The sequence below is a fragment of the Medicago sativa genome, chromosome 3 (assembly GCF_051527215.1).
Source record: "Medicago sativa cultivar Bolivia chromosome 3, Bolivia_mono, whole genome shotgun sequence".
NCBI lineage: Eukaryota > Viridiplantae > Streptophyta > Magnoliopsida > Fabales > Fabaceae > Medicago > Medicago sativa.
In genome coordinates this window covers 67,220,621-67,240,919 of record NC_140751.1, presented here as the reverse complement: position 1 = coordinate 67,240,919, position 20,299 = coordinate 67,220,621, and the positions used below count along the sequence as shown (strand labels likewise).

Here is a 20,299-nt window from a genome sequence, read left to right as displayed (position 1 = left end):
TCCTTCTCTTTATTTTTAGAGAAAAAGTATATCTAAGATTATATTTGAAAAACTAAGGTCGTCAAGTTGCATATAATTATGTTATAAGTGATCTATTAATTTCATAACTATGAGTTTAAACTCAATTTCTTTGTTGATGAGACAATTCATATGTTGAGCCATTGGTTTACAAACATTTTTTCCTCGTTCTCTTCAAGCGCCTTCTCAAATTGTGGATTTATATCTAGAAGTGCTGTGAAGTAAAAATCAAGTCTAAGAAATACATTAAAAACATTTTATTCATACCAAAAGAAACTCTTCATAGGCTACTCTTTTATCTATTATCTAGTTTTTAGCTTTATCTTGTGTTGATGCAGTTTCTAAACCAATAATTAATTAGATCAGTAGAAATTGTTTGCTTCATGACTATTTTTTTGGGTCCTAATCCAAAGTAACATAATATTTCGCTCCATCATGGAATGGAGGCAAAATATTACAGTAGTGTAAAATATCACAGATAAATTAGAGCACCTAAGCTTTTCATCCAACTTATATACAACCAAGACTGAAATTCAATTCAACTGTCTTAAATTCACAAGAAACAAATCAGAGGTTGTAGTTTTTAGAAAAATACAAAAGGGAGATAAAGGGCTTCTTTATAATTGAGACAACTGCAAATGCTGTGACCCCATTTGACCTCAAAAGCTCTACATGACCAATCAATAGTGCATTGCACTACCAACCTATGGAGTTCTTTGACTGCTGCAACTTTGAATTATAGGACCTTTCTATCTCCTCCTGCAGTATTCATTACCAACAATAGTTATGATGGATAGTTACTGCTGAGTCTTATTTATATATTGTTATCAAATTATTAACAATAGCAGCATCGACATAATTTGGTTAGCTGACACTAAAGAATAAGGGGAAGAATCTGTGCATGTTTAAACGAGAAACAAAGGCATCGTGATTTTTAGCATTTTTTAGCATTCTCCACATAAAATTATTTCTGCTCGATCAGAATTTACTATAGAAACAATTTAAAAATGTTTCATACCTTGCAGGCTTTTTGCAAAGGTTCTAAGAACGACGATCTGAAAAGCGTAACTGAGTTTCCAAGGGAAGTTCCACTCCATTCTGCTACCAAACAATGTATCAAAATCACTTTTAATGACAAAATGCAATAAGCATTAGAAGATATGAGGGGATGGCAATGAAAAGGATTTGCAAAATGGAAATGTAGGGACCAACTTACTTCCTTTGTTTCTTGTTTTTATCTCCACTTATAAACTAAGCATTATAGAATGCCTTCTATAAATTCTTAAAGGGGAATTAGTCACTTTAGTCCCTGAATGGGAGAGGATTCGTCATTTTAGTCCCTGAATGAAGAGAAATTGCAAAACAGTCCCTGCATGGTCAATTTCAGGGACTAAAGTGACTAACGGAGTCTACATTCAGGGACTAAATTGACTAACGAAGTTTGCATTCAGGGACTAAAATGACGAATCCCTTCCGATTCAGGGACTAAAGTGACTAATTCCCCATTCTTAAATATGTTTCAAAAGTGAAAACAGATGCAATATTTGTAGAAATTTGAAAAATGTTAAAGAACTATTCTCAGTGTTTCCAAAAATGCAATATCCCTATTAAGTCTTCTATACATGGCATAATCAAATAAAAATTGCAAATGTTTAGGAATCAAACGGGATTGTTCAAGTATAAAACTACATACCACCATTAACATCAGCTCTCAAGCCTTCATTATTAAGCTCATCTAGAAGCTGCAATGTTACAAATCACAATATCAGGAGTCACATAAACATAAAATGACTAGAAAATATTATCAGAAAACAGTATACTAATAGAAGATATTGATATGCTTAAAGGTGGCCTTTTCTTATCCAACACGACAATATATAGGAAAAAGAGGCAAGTGCTTTTATGCAAATGCCTCCTACTCCAAGTAATAAATGTAAACATCCCTAATGAAAACTATGCAAAGACTTGAGCCAGAGGGAACCATCTCTGTTGCAAATAAAAAATATATATTGTTGCATAAATTTACCTGGAAAAGGGTGGGTACTGTGGTAGGATCAAACTCGTCGCACCGATTTGGGTCAATAGGAACACAGACACGACCTAGAATAAAGAAGAATTACCAAGTAATTATGCACTTAAACAAACCAAGTAATTATGCTAGACGATCAAATTATCTAATGAACCTATCTGACAATTTCCAAAGAGAAGATAGATTTAATATTTCAGTTTTCTGTCTGAAAAATCATAGGTGAAAAATAATAGCTTATGATGCCATCAGTAAAGTCTCGTCATAAAGAAACCCAACAGCTTGAGTCAATATAAAAGTTGTACGTGGTCATATTTGATACTAACCTGTTTTCGGATGTACACAAAATGGTGCTTTAAGCAAATGATTCATGTGTTTTGAAACCTGAAACATAAATAGTCTTGGTTAAACGCAAAAATTTAGATTGGAAAACTGAAAACTAGTCAAAAATATTATTGGTCTTTGATATATAGATACATATTTGGGGGGAATTATGAATGTGCGTAAATGAAAATAACTTAATGGCATGAAAGATCATAGAGAGGATATGAGAAAAGTGGGAGCAGTTGATAGACAGACCTCCATATCTAGCCTGGGGTAAGTATAGCAGAACACAATCTCTTCAACGCATCTACGCAACCCTTGTGCCTACAAAAAGGATTAGGAAGACATTAACAATAAATAGCAACTCATATAATGCTTATTTCAGAAAATCTTGTATGATTTCCTGTAATGAATCACACACAGTATGCAACCATTCTATACAACATAAGCAGGTGAATACTTTGTAGGTCAGCGAGAATTTCCAGATTGTTAAATTGAGATGTTAGATAAAAGACAGAAGAATAAGAATAAATATGATTATGGTGTAATATAATTGAGAATAGGCTTGATACAAAAAACTAAACACTAGCCCTATTTATAGAAATACAAGACTCCTCATCTTAAATAAATAAACAAATCATGATATTAACCAAGTAATATGGAAATTAATCTTGAGATATACTCTAAAGATAAGAAACTGGCCCTAGACCCTAGGAGATAAACTAAGAACCAAGTAGGGTCCGTTTGGATTGGCTTATTTTAGAGCTTATGCAAATAAATAAGCATTAATGTATTATTTATATGCTTGTTAAGGTAGATTATGAAAAAACAACTTATGAATATACAACTTTGGTTAGTAAGATCTTATGAATTAACATAAAAGCTTAATTATTTGCATAAGCTCTTTTTCATAACAAAATAAGCTCAATCCAAACAGGCCCTTATTGCTCTTGACTTCTATGCTCATTAAACTGTTTTCCACTATTTGTACAAATATTGCAGAGAGAAAATGCCATTGTTACCTTTGTATTCTAAACTTTCCCAAAAAGAATATTTTATACCTTATGTTTTCCAGATTGCAACAACTGCTTGCACTGTTCCCACCGCACAACATTAATATCTTCTTTTGCACTAGAGGAACGCCTATTGTCTTGCCATTTTCCCCTAAGTTCAGAAGCAACAGCTGCAAAGGTAAAACATGCCTAGCATAAGATAATAGCAGTAAAATGAAATAACAAGGACAATACCAGGAGAACAGAAAAATGTAATGTACATTCATCAGGAATCATGCTTAGGATCTTCTCATATCTCTCCTCAGTAGCGAGTAAGTTTTGACTTGTAAGCAGTACTTTCTCAAAATAGTCCTTGAGAACATTGGTGTATGATGTCCTGGAAAAAGAAAACGCTGATTAGGAGATGAAATAAGCATCATAAATTAATAATTTGTCTCAAGACTTACGCCAAGAAAGGATGAAGAGCAGCACCCATCAAAGAAACCTTCTTATGACTATTTTCATTGCCCTGGACAGAACATGAAATCAACAAACATTAATACAAGTATGGGCAAACAGATTCAGATTGTGTTCACTCAAGCGTCTATGTCGCTCTAACTTCTACTTCTTTTTTTTTTTTTTTTTGGACAAAGAAATCAAGCTTTGATAGTGTATGGTAAATAGACCCAATGGTTGATATTGTTGTGACTGCACTGACTATATCAACCATCGACTGCACCAAATCCTAGTCCTTGACAAACCCACTAGTTGTTACTTAGTATACTACCTTGTAAACACGAAAATAGTCAGCAACAGAAGCTCTTTGCTCATTAGTCAACCTGCAATAGTAAAGATAATATAATTGAATTAACTGTGCGCAGTGCATGAAGATGAAGTAAAAGTTAAAACTTTTGACTGTCTAGTGTCTCACCTTCTAGCCTTCCCATCACACACCCAACAATGAACACCTCTTCGTCCACTATAGACCCAGAGTATGTGCTTGAAGCCAAAGTCATCTGAAACAGTAGTTCCAAAACAAAATTCATTATCAAGATATCAGTGACATTGGGTGGAGAAGATTACAATTGCCGTTGTCAAGCAACACTCATTTCATATTGTGCTATAACTGTGTGTTGTGCAATGAATTCAATGACCAGATAGGCTCAATCTAATTATTATAGATGGTTTTAGGGCAAGTTAGACATTACTCTACAACCTTCCAGGGTATTTTAACCATCTTAATTTCAGTTAAGCATCTGATCCTGAAGATCACAAGGAATGAAGAGAGTAAAATTCTCAATCCTCGGCAAAAATATTAAGCATGATGAAAGATCAGAACTGGGATGAAAACAAATGTTCAATACCATATGCTACGGGTAATTAACATCAAATAAGAGTAAATATCATGAAGTGAAGGCCAACACATGCATTAAGTCTACTCTTAACAGATATAATGGCATTGCTGAAAGCATAATTCCTAGCAACAACAGTGATTCAGGCAAGTCATATGCCGAAATGTACACACTACAGCTCAGCCTACAACAATTCTCCTACCATAAATATTCAAATAGGAATCATGTAGCATTCTGCATTGGCAGAGTAAACTTATGCCAAGGAATGACCACACGCAATAAAGACATCATTATCTGATATGCTATGAATTGAGAAGATCATACTGATATGTGGTGAACTTATGTTATTTAAGAGTATTTCCACTAGGTGACTGTGTCTACTTCAAATTCTTTCATTTATTTAAAAGAGAGGAGTGCTATGAAAACTCATGTGGGTCTCAAACTTTGGAAATGGATCCCCACATAAAGTGACGAGACCCACATGAGTTTCACCCAATAAAAGAGATTGTTAGAGAGAGTGTTAGAAAGAGAGTGTTCCTAGCATTTCTCTATAAAAGAAATGATTACATCCTGTTTTTTAAAAATTAAGTCTTCTATTCAATGAACAATATAAATGACAAGCACTGCACCATCTGTACACATCATATAAGACGCAAATTACTACCTCTCAAGGAAGAATCAATCACTTTGATGGCTATGGTCATCAATGGCCAGCAATCCAAGCAAACATCAGCACCCTTGCAGCAGTATCTGACATCATCATAGTCTGTCATATCCTAGAGCCGACCATGAAAGAGAAAAAAATAAAAGAGGGTAAAAATGTCAAGAAGGTCAAAGTATCTAAAAACTTTCAGCAGGAGACTCAAGTCAGAAAAACTTACAATATCAAAAATCAACTCCCTCTCAACTGGAGTGAAGACATTATTATCACTTTGTGCATAGGCATGCCTTTTTGCAGGCTGAACCACATAAAAATTGATTAGGGGAAAAATGGAACTGGATAAAAGACTAAAGGAAAAAAAAAATACTCATGACTATTCACAAAACTTTCCTATTGCTTCTAGTGACCACTACCACTATTAAACAGTAAACGCAGAAAAATCATATCAAAACTGAAGCACAATAATACTGAATTATAGGGAGAGAGGGAAATGTTACATCGACTGTGTAGACAGGTCCAATGTCAATCTTTAAAGGGCATTTTTCTTTGATGGAGTTTTCGAGCTCAAGGGCATTGTTGTAAGATTGGAAGCGCAGATAAAAGTCATCGTTCAAAGTGAAGGAAAATTCCCTTCTTCCAAAGTAGGACTGATCACAGCCAGGATGTTTCCCATCTACAATTATTTTACACCCACACAAATCAGTATGCAGACTCGTTTAACATATTCGTCATAAGCAAGAGTTCGATAAATCCTACCGTTGCCATAAGACATCCATTTAAATATATCAGCATAAGGAAACAGCTTTCCTGGTAAGAAGAAAATAAGAGAAAACGTATGGTTAAAACACAATACAAAACAAATCGAATAAAATTAAGCTAATTTTATACACGCACAAACCAAAAGAGACAGAAAATGAGAACTGGATGTAACTAACCGTAATATGGTTTGAGAAAATTGGAATCAAACTCAGAATCTTGTTGTGGGATCATTTTTACGAAGATTGAAGACAAGAAGAATATTTCTCCTCAGATGTCTCGGCCTTACTGCTTCCCATGGACCAAACAATTCCACAAAGTTAAAACTAAAACCCAAAATCTACTAAATAATTAAGAGAAAGATTTTGCTATCAAACAAAAGAATAATAACAAGATGAAATAAACTTCACATGAATCCTTGTAAGTCACAATCAATAAGGCTAATATGTTATTGCAATTTATTTACATCTCAAGTTTCAAGTGGAACAATTCACACACAAAAAAAGTGGGACACTTCACATAGTAAGTTTCAAATTCAGCCATGTACTCAAACCTGTTATGACTGTTACCAAATTGTAAAACTGTCAAACCAGGATGCCGACCCATTTAGGACCAGTACAAGCAGGCATCGGGTTTCATTAGGCTGTAACCATTGTCAACAGAATTGTGATCCGAATCATAAAATCGTATGATTTTAAGATTGCATTCACCATCGTGCATATAATCAAGAATTGAGCAAAATTACATTAAAATCGGCCCGAAGTCGTGAAATCGATACGAAATTGTGCGATTCTACACAATTCTACATGATCCTAACTGAAATCCCTGGGTTTTTTATTTGAGTAAATTTCGATCTGGTTTAATAAAATTGACAACAAAAAAAAACTAAGTTTTTAATCTTTTTAATCCTTTCTCTATAACCAAACTAACCAAATCAAGCATAATTCATCTAATCGAAATTTACATCACAAAGCACAAGTAAATGTTCAAATTTAGTTTATTTATCATAATTCATATCACAGATCAGAGATTTACAAAGCAATTTTTCAATTCCCAATTTTTAAAACCCTAAAACAAGCAATTGGAATAAAAAGGAGAAATTGGAGAAACGATTGACTTACCTTAGAGTGAGTGAGAACTGAGAAGAAGAGAGAAGAAGAGTGTTCTCGCTTGAAATTTGGTGGGAAAGAGAAAACCCACTGAAAATAAGTAAACCCTAAAATGGATGAGATTTTCGCGCCAAAACAACCCGCCACAAAAATATAATACATTTCCTATATACACCCCCACGATTTTCAGTCATATTTATAAGTAAAAAACTATCATTTAGGTTCATTGAACCTAAAAAAATAGTTTTTTCTTATAAATACTAACCGAAAGACGGGCACTATTGTACCGTCTGTCCGCTCTTTCTATTGCGTTAACGCATGAGATTATATTATTATGTTTGTTTGTATAATTTTGATTAAAATTTTTAAATTTTAAAATATTAATGAAAATTATTGATATATTGATTTATAAACAAAATATTGTCAAGTTATAACAAACCAAACAAAATTTTGAAGAGGACAATCATTGTTGATTAAATTAACTACAAAAAATTTGAGTGGGGAAACAAAGATCACATAAAAAGCATAAAAAGTTTTCAATATCATCATCGACGCCGACTTTATATATGTTGATTTATTTAATAATTAAAAAAAAAAAAACTGAGCCCCAATTCTAGGAAACTTACTGTCGCTTATATAATAATATACTACCTCCGTCCCTATATATAAGACCCTTTTGCTAAAATCACGGGAATTAAGAAAGTGGATATTTGTATTAAAGTTGTTTGTAATCACTGTTGTTTTTACAATTTTATCCTTAAGAGAGAGAGTTAGTTTATGTTTTCCATATGTTATTTATTGTTGATTGAAGAAAAAGATGTATAATAAATAAGGGCATGTATGTAAAAAAGTAATTAATGTAGTTGAAAATAGCAAAGGGGTTTTATAAAAAGGGACAAAAAAATTTCTCAAAAGGGTCTTATAATTAGGGACGGAGTAGCTTATTTGAAGAGAAGCAAATAAATCATGCAGTAAATAAATCGAGAGCTCTATGTTTGACGCCTCATGCAATATATATAGCGCCTCTACATAAATCATGTCGGCTAATGTTTATTTTTGTCCCCACCATATTCGTTTGGTTTATAATTGCTTATTTGACTTATAGATTCATGGAAACTTACTGTCGTTATAGCCTATTTTGCTCCTATTAAACAAAATAATGATTAAAAAACCACGGTTCTCTTTGTATAAAAAAAGAGTCACGTTGTCATAGTTTGTATAAGCAATTATAAACCAGTAAAGTTAAATAATCCTTAAAATTAATCGTAAACAATTTGAATCATAATCACTTATAAACCAGCAAAGTCAAATAATCCATAAAATTAATCGGAATCATAATCACTTATAAACCAGCAAAGTTAAATAATCCATAAAATTAATCGACTTTGATTAGTTGTAACATGAAAGTAAAAGAAAAAAAAAACTTACAGGTTAATTCTGAATTCTGATGCAGATGACTGAGAAAGGTTGAGAAAAACTAAACAATGCGGGAACGAACTATGAACTGTGAGAACCCTACTTATTAATATTTAATATAGTGCTAACAAATCCTTTTCTAAAATATTTTAAGTCCTGATCTTTTTTAGAAGATTTAAAGTCTAATCTTTAACATTATTTTTTGCTCACGTTTGTTACTAATCTTTTTTTATAGGATTTAAAGTCCAATCTTTAACAATATTTTTTGCTCACGTTTGTTACTAATATTTTTTTTTAGAATTTTAAATTCAATCTTTAACAATAATTTTGCTCACGTTTGTTACTAATCTTTTTTTAGAGGATTTAAAGTTCAATCTTTAACAATATTTTTTGCTCACGTTTGTTACTAATCTTTTTTTAGAGGATTTAAAGTTCAATCTTTAACATTATTTTTTGCTCACGTTTGTTATTAATCTTTTTTAGTGGATTTAAAGTCCAATCTTCACCGTTATTTTTTGCTCACATTTGTTACAATTGATCAAAGGCTAATGAAGAGTAACTTATATTAATAAAATAATATGAAAATACTGTTTTTTGTAGAAGTAATAAAATAATATGGAAATACTGTTTTTTGTAGAAGGGATATGAAAATACTTGTCAATCTTTGTCGGTTGTATTGAGGGGAACAACACAGATGTACAACATAAAATCGGTTATCTGCTGATAAAAAAGTAACATGAGTTTCACCACAAAAAAAAAAACAAACAAAAAAAGTAACATGAGTTTTTGTTTTGTGCTATTTTTGTGTGAATTTAATATGTGGTTAACGGAGGTAAAAGAGGGTTAACGAGGACGATTAGTGATATGGATTAGTAATCCACGTGTTATTTTATAATTGGCTAACAATTTTCTCCTTAAATTAAATTTATTTTTATCTATTTGTTACGTTATTTGTATTTAAAATAAATTTATGTTACGTTATTTGTATTTAAAATTTAAAATTTAAAATTAAGGGTATTTTTTGAAGGAAAAGTCCAACCCAAAAATGTGCTGAAAGTGGTGGTTTTCTTTATATATACTCTGTAGTATAGATGAATGGAGAGAGTACACTAGAGGAAAAGCAAAGTCCTCATGAGCTTAGCTCAGTTGGTATGGACAATGCATAACATATGTAAGGTCCGGGGTTCAAACCCCGGCCACCACCACACAAAAAAAAAAGGAAAAGCAAAGTCATATTGTAAACTAAATTTATATTATATTTTTTTAAAAGAGTTTTTCTATAATGTGTAATTACACATATTAAGATGTTTAAAATAGTAAGTTTGTTTATAAACTTGTGTATTTTATATTAAATATATGACTTTTTAAATAAAATAGTAGTATTAATTACATATTTTCTATTATAATTTTACGTATACGCATCGACGCCATTTATTGAAATTTTTGATTCTGTCCCTTTTATCGATTGAAATTTAGGCAGGTATTACAATTTAAAAATAAAAAAGTGTTATGGACGTTTTTTTTAATTCTCTCTCTTACACTTAGTTTTTTATTGAGTAAAATTTATATAGGTATCACACATTGGAAATGGATCTCACATAAAGTAGTCAGATTCACATGCGTTTCATTTAATAAGAGAGTGAATGTTGGAGAGAGTACGAGAAAGAGAGTGTTCCTAACACTTTCTTTAAAAAAAAAAAATTTGAAGAAGCTAAAATTTTTAAAAAATTTGAAGAAGCTAAAATGTTCCTAACATTTTCTTAAAAATGAGTCACACGTTAAAAAAAATCATAAATACATCCACTGCTAAATTTTTTAAATTTTTAACGAGGACGAATTAATTATTTTGTTCCCTGTAGTTATGAATTTCTCAAAAGATTTATAATTAATTTTTTTTTAACAAATAAGATTCATAATTAATGTGTCCCTTGTTGAAAAACTAAAAAAATTGTGTTGGAGATTCATATGATGTTTTAAACACATGTGCAAAATTGAGGACGAAATTTGACTCGTGAGGATATGTTTCATCTAAATAAAATTGTGATTTTGCATGTTTTGGACAAAAAATAAAAATAAATCGAGGTGTCTTCGCAATGTTATGAAACTTTGCATATCCTTTCTATGTAGTTTTATGAGGTCTCTAAAAAAAATCATATTAAAAATCGATTTTTAAGGTCAAGGTTTTAGTTGATTATGAGTTTTTGACGCTTTAACAATTCATTATTAATTCGTCTCTTGTCGAAAAAATTTAATTTTATGCAGGAGACCTTATTGTAATGTTTTAAACATGTCTACAAAAAATTATGACAAATTAGACTAGTGATTCACTTTTTTGGACTTTGTGTCTATACCATTTTTTTTCTTTATTTCTACTCCTAAATCAGTGCTAAAAAAATGAGGCAAAAAAAATTTGTGAGAAAAAAAATTGAGACAAAAAGGAAAAAAAACACGTCATAAAAAATTGATATGAAAAGATTCTCTACCACGTAACGTCTCTTGTGTGATTGGGTTGTTGGATGATCAAAATATGAAGAATTTCAAATTACAGAAGTTTAATTTGTACTTTTATTTTTTACATGGATTATTTTCAGAGTTCGCGCATATTACCCTATTTTAACCCTATTTTAAATTATAAAGTGGTAAAAGTGAAAGGAAAAAAAAGTTATAATCTCAAACACTATTTGAAATAACGTTTAAAAAAAGAAGCTACTACCTCCGTCCCAATTTAATTGACACAATTTTGTTTTTCACACATATTAAGAAAAATGTATAAATAAAGGGGAAAGTGGAATATATTGTATCGGGAATGATAAAAGTAGTATTATTTAGTGTTATATTGTATTGGGAATGATGAAAATTGTATTGAAAATTGAAATGGGTCAGTTATTTTGGGACATTTTTTTTTAGAAAATGGGTCAGTTATTCCGGGACGGAGGGAGTATAAGTTAGTGAAATAAGTTAAAAGCTAGTTATGGGATGATAGTTTTCAAACATCTTTTGTTGTCCGACAAACTTTTAAACTATAAACAAACTTATTTATCTTATTAAACTGACTCTTACTAGTTGGGCTGAAAATAAGTAGAGTTGAGTCGAACTTGGCTTAACTCGGCTCAACTCGATAAAAATTAACTCATCTCAAAATTTGACTTAAGTTCATTTTGAATATTTCTTTGAGCTCGTATTTGACTCGATTTCAGTTCATGAACAACTCGATTCGACTCATTAGCTCGAATAACATAGTCTAAAAGTTAAAATTTTAAATTATTGACCCATAATTAAAAAAACTCAACACAACAAGTAAGAAAATAACACATAAATAGATTGGCATTTGAACCAAATGTTGAATCAAGAAAAAGGACGAGGTCACGTGTTACTACATGTACCGTTAGTTTTAGACCTCAAATCCAAATTTCCCTTAATCCATCATATGTGGGTGCTTTTATGGATAACTTTATCTCTGTTTTTCAATAACATAGGCGATGTTGGACTAATGTTTACCCATCAGCAGCTTTATGCTTCAATTGCTTATAATTCTTAAAAGAGTTAAATATATTTTTGATCCCAATAAATATACAAACTTTTTGTTTTAGTCCTTCTAAAATTTTCCTTCAACTTTTAGTCCCTCAAAAATTTTATATGTTCACTTTTGGTCTCTCCTTTAAAGTAAACTCATATGTAGAATTCATATTTTTGAATAAAATTTTGCAGAAAAATTCATAATATTATAAGAATCTCTCCAAAAAAAATGTAGAATTTTTTAACAAAACATGAATTTTTATATTTTGTAAGGTTAAAAATTCATATTAAATTTATGTTTTGTTAAAAAAAATCTATTTTTTTTTTACAATATTCTGCACAATTTCATTAAAAAAATACTAAAATTAACTTAAAAATATGGACCAAAAGTAGTGATTGAAAATTTTATAGGGACTAAAAGTTGAAGGAAAATTTTAGAGGGACTAAAACGAAAAGTTGATATATTTATAAGGACCAAAATCATATTTAACCCTTCTTAAAATGCAATTTTGATCTCCCAATTTTTAAAATTGTTAACTTTTGATACCTCATTTTTTAAAATCGGTTTTTTTACCCCTTATATAAAAAGTCAACAAAATGTTTTGGTCTCCCTCCCATCTGAATGATGTAGCATGTTCATCTATGAAGCCCCGATACTTCAAAATGGATGACGTATCGCATCTCCTGCGTATCCTGCACTGATACCTGCCCGATACTTCCCGATACGTATCCGGAGAGTATCCAAATATTAAATTTTATTTTTTAAAAAAATAATTATCCGATACTTTCCGATACGTCCCGATACTCACGGATACTTGTGTTTTTTTTTATATTATTTTGATTTCTTTTCTTTTTTTTTAAAAAAATAAGAATAAAAACATTATATTGTACAAGTTAGTTACATGTTAGTGTTAACTCTTAGTAGTGATGTGTTCTTTTTTTGATATAGTGCTTCTTTTTTGGATCAATATAGTATATCACTAACAATGTTCCTTTTGGATATAGTGTAGCATTGATGTATAGCACTAATGGTGCTCTTTTTGGTATATATTGCGTATGTAATTGACTAATGACCACTCTCTTAATCGTCAATATTATTTATATTTACGTTAATGTGCTACGAGCCTGGTTTCTTGTGTTTGTTAATATATTTGCATATTAAAAAATGGTTATAATTATATTGTAAATTTAATTATATAATTTTTTTTATTAACGTATCTCAGCCGTATCGTATCTTGATTTTTGAAATTTTCCCGTATCGGCGTATCGATGCAGTATCGTATCCGTATCGTATCTCGTATCCGGGCTTCACAGATGTTCATTAATGATGCTGAGTTTATGTGGCATTACCTGCATGACTTATCATTTAACACCTCTTTTTCACCTCATTGTAATTATAAATTCTATATTGCAACTATCAAAAAATTAAATAATAAATTATTATTGAAATTAAAAAAGAATCGCGGGAATAAAAAAACTTGAAATCCCCAAATTGATTTCCACTTATTGAAGAACCCTGACACCAAAAATCCTCAAATTGATTTTCAGATTTTTCTTACTCATTCTCTCTCTTCCTTCAGAATCGTTTTCCTTCCTCCTTCTTCCTTCAGCAATAATAGGCATATTTTTGGTGATGATGGTATATCTTCAATTTCTTTGGATAATTTATTTGGTGCTATTGTGTTCAACTGAGCCATCCACGATGACATACGAGGTCGGTCATCAATCAGTTCACATGATAAAAGTGAAAAACTTAGCATCAATGATTTCCCACAATCAGGAGTTTCTGATGACATCTCGAGTTAAATTTTTTTTTAATGGCAAATATATTATTATATATAAATAAAAAGGAGAAGTATAAACATATATAAAATTGAGTACAAAAAGGAAAATGACACTGAAGGAAGAAGGAGGAAGGAAAACGATTCCGAAGGAAGAAGGAAGAAGGAAACCTGAAAATCAATTTAGGGATTTTTGGTGTTAGGGTTCTTCAATAAGTGGAAATCAATTTGGGGATTTCAAATTTTTTTATTCCCCCAATTCTTTTTTAATTTCAATAATAATTTATTACTAGACCTTGCACCCGTGCTGCCGCACGGGTCATATTGATGGCAAACAAAACATTCAATTATATTGTAAATAATAATCTGATTAATCTGTACCAAAAAAAGAATCTGATTAATCCAAATACAATGTTAAAAAAAATAATACACATAAAAAGAGGGAACAATTGAAAAAGATAATAAAATGCAATTTATCAGCTACTTATGCAACTTCAAAATTGTACGGAGACTAAACTAATACGATTTTTTTTTTACAATTGATGTTTAAACATTCTGAAACATTTGTTATATGCTACATTAGTAGTTGTATTGATGCAATCAACGTACAATTTTTAACATTCTAGGCATAGACTTTCTCCTCCTAATATCACCTTTTCCTCAAGAATATCTACCCAACTTTGTAATTATCAACTGAGTACCATTACATAGGCTAGCAGTAAAGTCCAAATATCACATTAACATTATATGAACTCCAACTTTCAATTTTAATTTGTGATTTGAAAGACCAAAAAAATTAATTGTGTTCAAAAATTTAGACGTATGAACATCATCCTGCCTATTGACCATTGAAGTGTGAGCAAGGAGAATCGCAACTTAAAAAATGGTTAATCAAACATAGAAACAACTCCAATGGAGCTATATTTGTATACTCACGTACATTAAAATCACTTAAAAATACCTGACACATACACTCTTGCCATACTATATAACTCAAGAGAGGCTAAAAATCTATTTTGGTATGAGCTTTCTTATACTAAAATAAAAGCATCAGTACACCAAAATCACATACAAAATCACACTATCAATCTCTTTAGGATCTCAAGCATCTAACTTAGTGATGAAATAAATAGTAGCTTGCCATAGCTAAATAATTTTTTGTAGGCATGAACTCCAAGCTTCTTGCCTTTCTTTTTAACAATGCTTAAGCAGTACAACTCCAAGATACAACTCCATTCAATCGTCGACACTTACTTTTTCTCACAGCCACGTCAATTCGAAATTCATGTACACATAGTTCTGAACTAACACAAAAAACAATGGAGTTGCATCACATGACTGTTGCAAAACACACTTTATGCAGAAAAATTACAACAGGAATCAACAGGTTTAGCAACACGAAAAATCCTTACCGCCAAAGATTAATAAATAACCACCATCACTATAGCACTCCAAGTTGCATCAAAATTAATAAGCAACAACGCCTTTAGTATATTTTTCATAACACAATAGTATAAGATGTGAACACCTATCTAGTGGACTATCTAGTGGATCAATGTTTGCTCTCCCTCCTAAAAATAAATGTTTGCTCTCCCATTTTGTGTACATAATTACAAAACATGTGGTAAAAGAGATAAAAAAAACATTTCAAATTATCAAAAGAGACAGAAAGATACATCATACATCAGCCTTTTCTAAGGAGTACATGAGCAACTTTATGTCAATGCTTCCGTGAGGCTTAAAATGTACTAAAATTTTCAAAGTTGAAATAAACAAAGTAAGATTCAATAAAATCAAAGAATTGCTACAAAAGGAAAGAGTAAAATAATAGGTAGCATAGAATGGTAGAATATAACATAATCCCTACTTAGACGTACATTGTGAAAAACATAGTAGTTTCAATTTCAAATCAAATTTTCACTTTCTCTGTAATCCATATTTCATATCATGTCATTACAATTAGTCCCAAAACACTATACTAATCAACACCTGATGAAGTATTAATCAAGTATACCATTCTCATTGAAATAATAACCTCAAAATACATATCGAAATTGAAAGCAAGTGATAAGAAGGTTCAAATGATTTTGAATATGAGGAAAAAAGAATGAAATCAATAATTATTTTCAGCCACACAAAAAAAGATGATAGACAACAACATCAATATTAAAATCCACTTCAAATATATATTGAATAGAAAGCAGAGAAAGCACTTACCTAAAAAAATGTCAATATTTCACATGAAGCTTGAAACATAGTGTGCAAAATCGTACTGTTATGTGAGTGCTAGCTCCATACTTTAGTCCTCATAAGCCATGCACCCATCCGCTGAAACTGTTGCTATGCACAAATGAACCTTTTAAAATAGCACAACACATAGGCTTCACTTAGTTCTCACGACCTTTTAGGCTGCTTCAGCAGGAGTTTTGGTTATCATCTGGTCAACCACATGAACTACACTTTGAAGCTCCTCCCATATGGCTTTGTACACCATCATTTTCCTATTTGCGGCTGATTTTCCCTCAAAAGTTGCAGATACAACATCAATATTGCAAAAAATAACTCCAAATTAGACATATCAAACAATCTATACATTGTAGAGTCCAAAACACAACAATTGATTCAAAACATTGATTTGTGCTTCAAATATAACTTTATCATTAGCTTTGATGGCCAATAAGAACCCTCTTGTGCTCATAGAATTAGATCAGTACATACTTGTTTTGTCTAATTGTCCCACTTTATGAAAGAAAACTATCAAAACCTTATCTAAGCACAATGTACTTCCAAGAAAGAAGCTACTGACACAATTTTGGTCCTAAATTCTTTTTCCTAATACTGTGATTTGAAACCACTTATATTTTTTTTTATATATATAAGCATGTCATTATGAAGTTATGATTGCTAAGTTTGGTCAAACTAAGTGGTGTGTTGGATAACTTAGACTATGCACCTCATTTTCAAAAGTCATTTATAGATTTTCAAGTTTTCTATTCATGTTCTATTTCTAAGGGGGTTCATATTTCTGATGGAGAATTAGATAGATGTATTAGTTTATTGAACTATAGCCTCCTATCACTTTGTTGTCATTTAGTTTCTCTGTTTTGGCTTCATCACAGTTTTTCTTTAACCCAAATTTTGACAAAAAAATCGTTTTCTCACTTCAACACCAAATTACACAGAATTTTAACAACAATACACATCAAACTGGAACAAATTACCTTTGTATCCATGATAACCATTTCGAGATCCTCGTTTACCTTGGCATTGGCCACATTCCGTACATCAAGAACACAAACAGAAAGCCTCTATGTCTCCTTAGAATCTTTTAAATTTTTTGATTGAGTCAATTGAAATACCCATTTATACCCATTTTCTGCACAAAAATAATCATATACGATGTAATTTGAAATGAACATGGGTCTCGCAAGTTTTTAAATGAAAAAGGGAATGGAAAAGTTGAAATGGATTTTGCAGCAAAAGGGGTTCGAAAATTTGAAAATCGGATTCAGTAAAGGAATTTTCTGCAAAGTTGAAATGGAGAATCAAAACTAACTCAGAAGGGAATCGATCCACAACCTTTGAATGAGAAAGGAGTTGAAATGGTTCTATCGCAAAAGGAAATAGAAAACTTTCAATTCCGATTTGCATAAGAAGAAATCGAAAGCTTTTAAAACATACCCAGATTCAGAAATCAATTTGGAACTCAATGATGTGCAGAAAAATGTGACAGACAAACAACTGCATTCAACGATACAAACAAAATGGTTGATTATCAACTTTACATGAATCTATCAACATTACAACAATCACAGTTGAAAGAAAAACACATAAGAGCATAACATAGAAATTGGAAGGGGAAACAAAAACAGAACATACGGTTTGGAAATCGTATGGAGCAAGACATAGGTAGAAGGAATGGATGATATAAAGGACAGAGACGGCAGTGTATCCCATCTTCTTCTGCACCGTCTGAGTTGAGAGAGAGGACACAACTATATGTAGATAGATAACTTTAGAGATTTAAATTTGAAATTGGAAATTAGAAGAGATAAGAGCAATGTATTGGGAAGATGGAAATGGTTTGGGAGGTTGTTGTCTACAATGCATTCCACCGGTTATCAGCAGGTTTGGCATCGAGAAGCATATTTCGGCATGGTGAAAGTTGGTGATTGAACTTTGAAGAGAGAGAAAACGGTGAAGGAAGAGAAAGGGTCGATGAGTGTGAGAGAAAAGGGAGAGAGAGGGTTAGGTTGCAACACCAAGTATTGAAAACAAATGACATTAATGGTTTGTCATTTACAATACAAATAAAAGATTGGAAAGGCACCAACATTTAATGTAGTTGGAATACATATGGGTGGCTGCACTCGGTTCATTGTAACCTTTTAGTGGGGGATTTGAATTTCAAATTCAGCATTTAATGAGATTAGGAGATGCAATGTAGCTTAGGATTATATAATAAGGGTTTAATTTTTCGATGGTTGTAATATATAATTTATAATTAAAATGAGATGGAAAAGAGGTGTTAAATGATAAGCCATGTATGCAATGCCACATAAGCTCCTTGTCATTAATGAACATGCCATATCGTTCAGATGGGGGGCCAAAATATTTTGTTGACTTTTTAAATAGGGGATCAAAAAACCGGTTTTGAAAAATATCAAAAGTTAACAATTTTGAAAATAGGGGATCAAAATTGCATTTAAGCCTTCTTAAAAACATGTGAAATTTTGAAAACTAAATCAAGATAGATTATTTAAAAATAAAGAATGAATTATATAAATTTAAAAATATTTTTAAGTATTATATATATAATCGAGCTAGCTCATAAATTAAACGAGTCGAACTATACATAATCTAAGATCAACTTACTTAATCAACGAACTTGATTTTCAGCTCAAGTTCAGCAAATTTGGTTCGTGAACCAAATTCAACGAATTAATTACCGAATCGAGTCTCAAACTTTATTCGAATTGGCTCGGTTCATTGTGATCCTTACTTACTAGTTTCTTACACATGGTTAGATACCCAAAAGCCACTTTTTATAATCATTTTGAATTTCAATTACCACGTACCCTCCTTCATTATCCGTGATATGGCTTTGGATGGACAGTGAGTGTACTCTACTTTGCACTTTTTTTGCCGTGTGAGTTGACAAAATAGTGCACGGTTGGTGCAAACTTTAAATTTTTATGTTTGTTTATCTTATAATTTAATGTAATTTTATCTTAATTTGATTTAATGTATTAACCTTAGTCTTTAATGAAATTACATTCCTCTTTTATTCAATATCATAAATTAATATATTTAATTAACAAAATAAAAATTAATAATAAAAAGTTGAGTTAAACAATAATAATAATTGTATTTAGTTAATATGAAATAAAATATAATACAAAGAAAGTTAACTACTAGTTATTAACACAAGGATAATTCCTGCTAATATGACCGGTTTTGCGACACAATCCACGTTTTATTGGTGTGTTTTTTTCACGACATCCATTTTAATAGTAATGCGAGTATTGTTTCGTTAATCTTTCTTTAGCCTATCGCATGGCTGGATGATAACATGCAAAATACACTATCTAAATAGTTTGTTTTCCATTTATTTTAGAGTCAATTATTTTGTTTTGCACAATTACTACTGGTATTTTGATGTGTTCCAGGAAAAAGCAAAAGTGAAGAAAAAGGAGGAATAAAAAGAAATGGCAAAATTACATTTTTAGTTCCTTAACTTAATTTCAGGTAACAGTTTGATCTATTATCTTCTTTTCATTTCAATTTGGTCCTTTTTGTCCATTTCCATATACATTTTCAAGCTTCAAATCTAATATTCTTATGCAAACATAGACGAGGATCATAGATTTGAAGACAGAAAGACCATAAGAAAATAAAATCATGAATTTTAAGCTTAAAAATTCATATAAAAATGGACAAAAAGGACCAAATTGAAATGAAAAAAAGATAAAGGACCAAACGGTTACCTAAAATTAAGTTAAGAGACTAAAAGTGTAATTTTGCCAAAAGAAATCATGACCGATGTCACAAGCCCAATTTTTGTACTGAAGAATTAGACTATCTCTTATTTATAAATGTTAACCCGTCAAGCTATACTTAACCATAATTCTAACCTAAAAATTTCCCTCCTTTCTCCACGCAATTAAAACTGCTAAACCCTTTTATGAAGAAAAAAAAAAAGGTTTTGGAAGGAATTGTATTAGGTACCATTTGACTATACATTACAACTTTCACCACTAAACCACTTCCATTTTGATTGAAAAATTGTTGCTTCCAAAATTGATATACCGTACTAAAGCATTTTTTGAAAGCCACAAAAGCCCTAGC

At 31.1% G+C, this 20,299-nt stretch overlaps 1 protein-coding gene and 1 long non-coding RNA gene across 10 annotated transcripts; both read right to left on the bottom strand.

Annotated features, from left to right (window-relative positions):
• Positions 1-356: 356 nt before the first annotated feature.
• Positions 357-7,308, bottom strand: POLA3 (DNA primase POLA3). 4 transcript variants are annotated; one of them, XM_085757454.1, is made up of 17 exons: positions 7,251-7,308; positions 6,309-6,420; positions 6,130-6,180; positions 5,871-6,046; positions 5,594-5,671; positions 5,377-5,488; positions 4,292-4,376; positions 4,148-4,199; positions 3,828-3,889; positions 3,642-3,757; positions 3,430-3,551; positions 2,624-2,692; positions 2,371-2,428; positions 2,045-2,118; positions 1,712-1,760; positions 1,037-1,119; positions 357-777 (listed from the first exon to the last, which is right to left on the bottom strand). In XM_085757454.1, exons 2-17 carry the CDS (start codon positions 6,361-6,363, stop codon positions 715-717), a joined length of 1,305 nt encoding a protein of 434 aa, XP_085613580.1. In that variant the 5' UTR covers positions 6,364-6,420; positions 7,251-7,308; the 3' UTR covers positions 357-714. The 4 variants fall into 4 exon arrangements, with proteins under 4 accessions (XP_085613580.1, XP_085613583.1, XP_085613579.1 ...); XM_085757457.1 differs by having other exon boundaries at positions 1,037-1,116; XM_085757453.1 differs by having other exon boundaries at positions 6,309-6,417.
• A 7,497-nt stretch (positions 7,309-14,805) lies between these two features.
• Positions 14,806-18,315, bottom strand: LOC146939369 (uncharacterized). 6 transcript variants are annotated; one of them, XR_015033016.1, is made up of 5 exons: positions 17,831-18,246; positions 17,633-17,692; positions 17,173-17,327; positions 16,169-16,462; positions 14,806-15,250 (listed from the first exon to the last, which is right to left on the bottom strand). It is a non-coding gene; the product is annotated as an uncharacterized LOC146939369 (long non-coding RNA). The 6 variants fall into 6 exon arrangements; XR_015033013.1 differs by having other exon boundaries at positions 16,169-17,327; positions 17,831-18,253; XR_015033015.1 differs by having other exon boundaries at positions 16,169-17,327; positions 17,531-18,253.
• Positions 18,316-20,299: the final 1,984 nt, after the last annotated feature.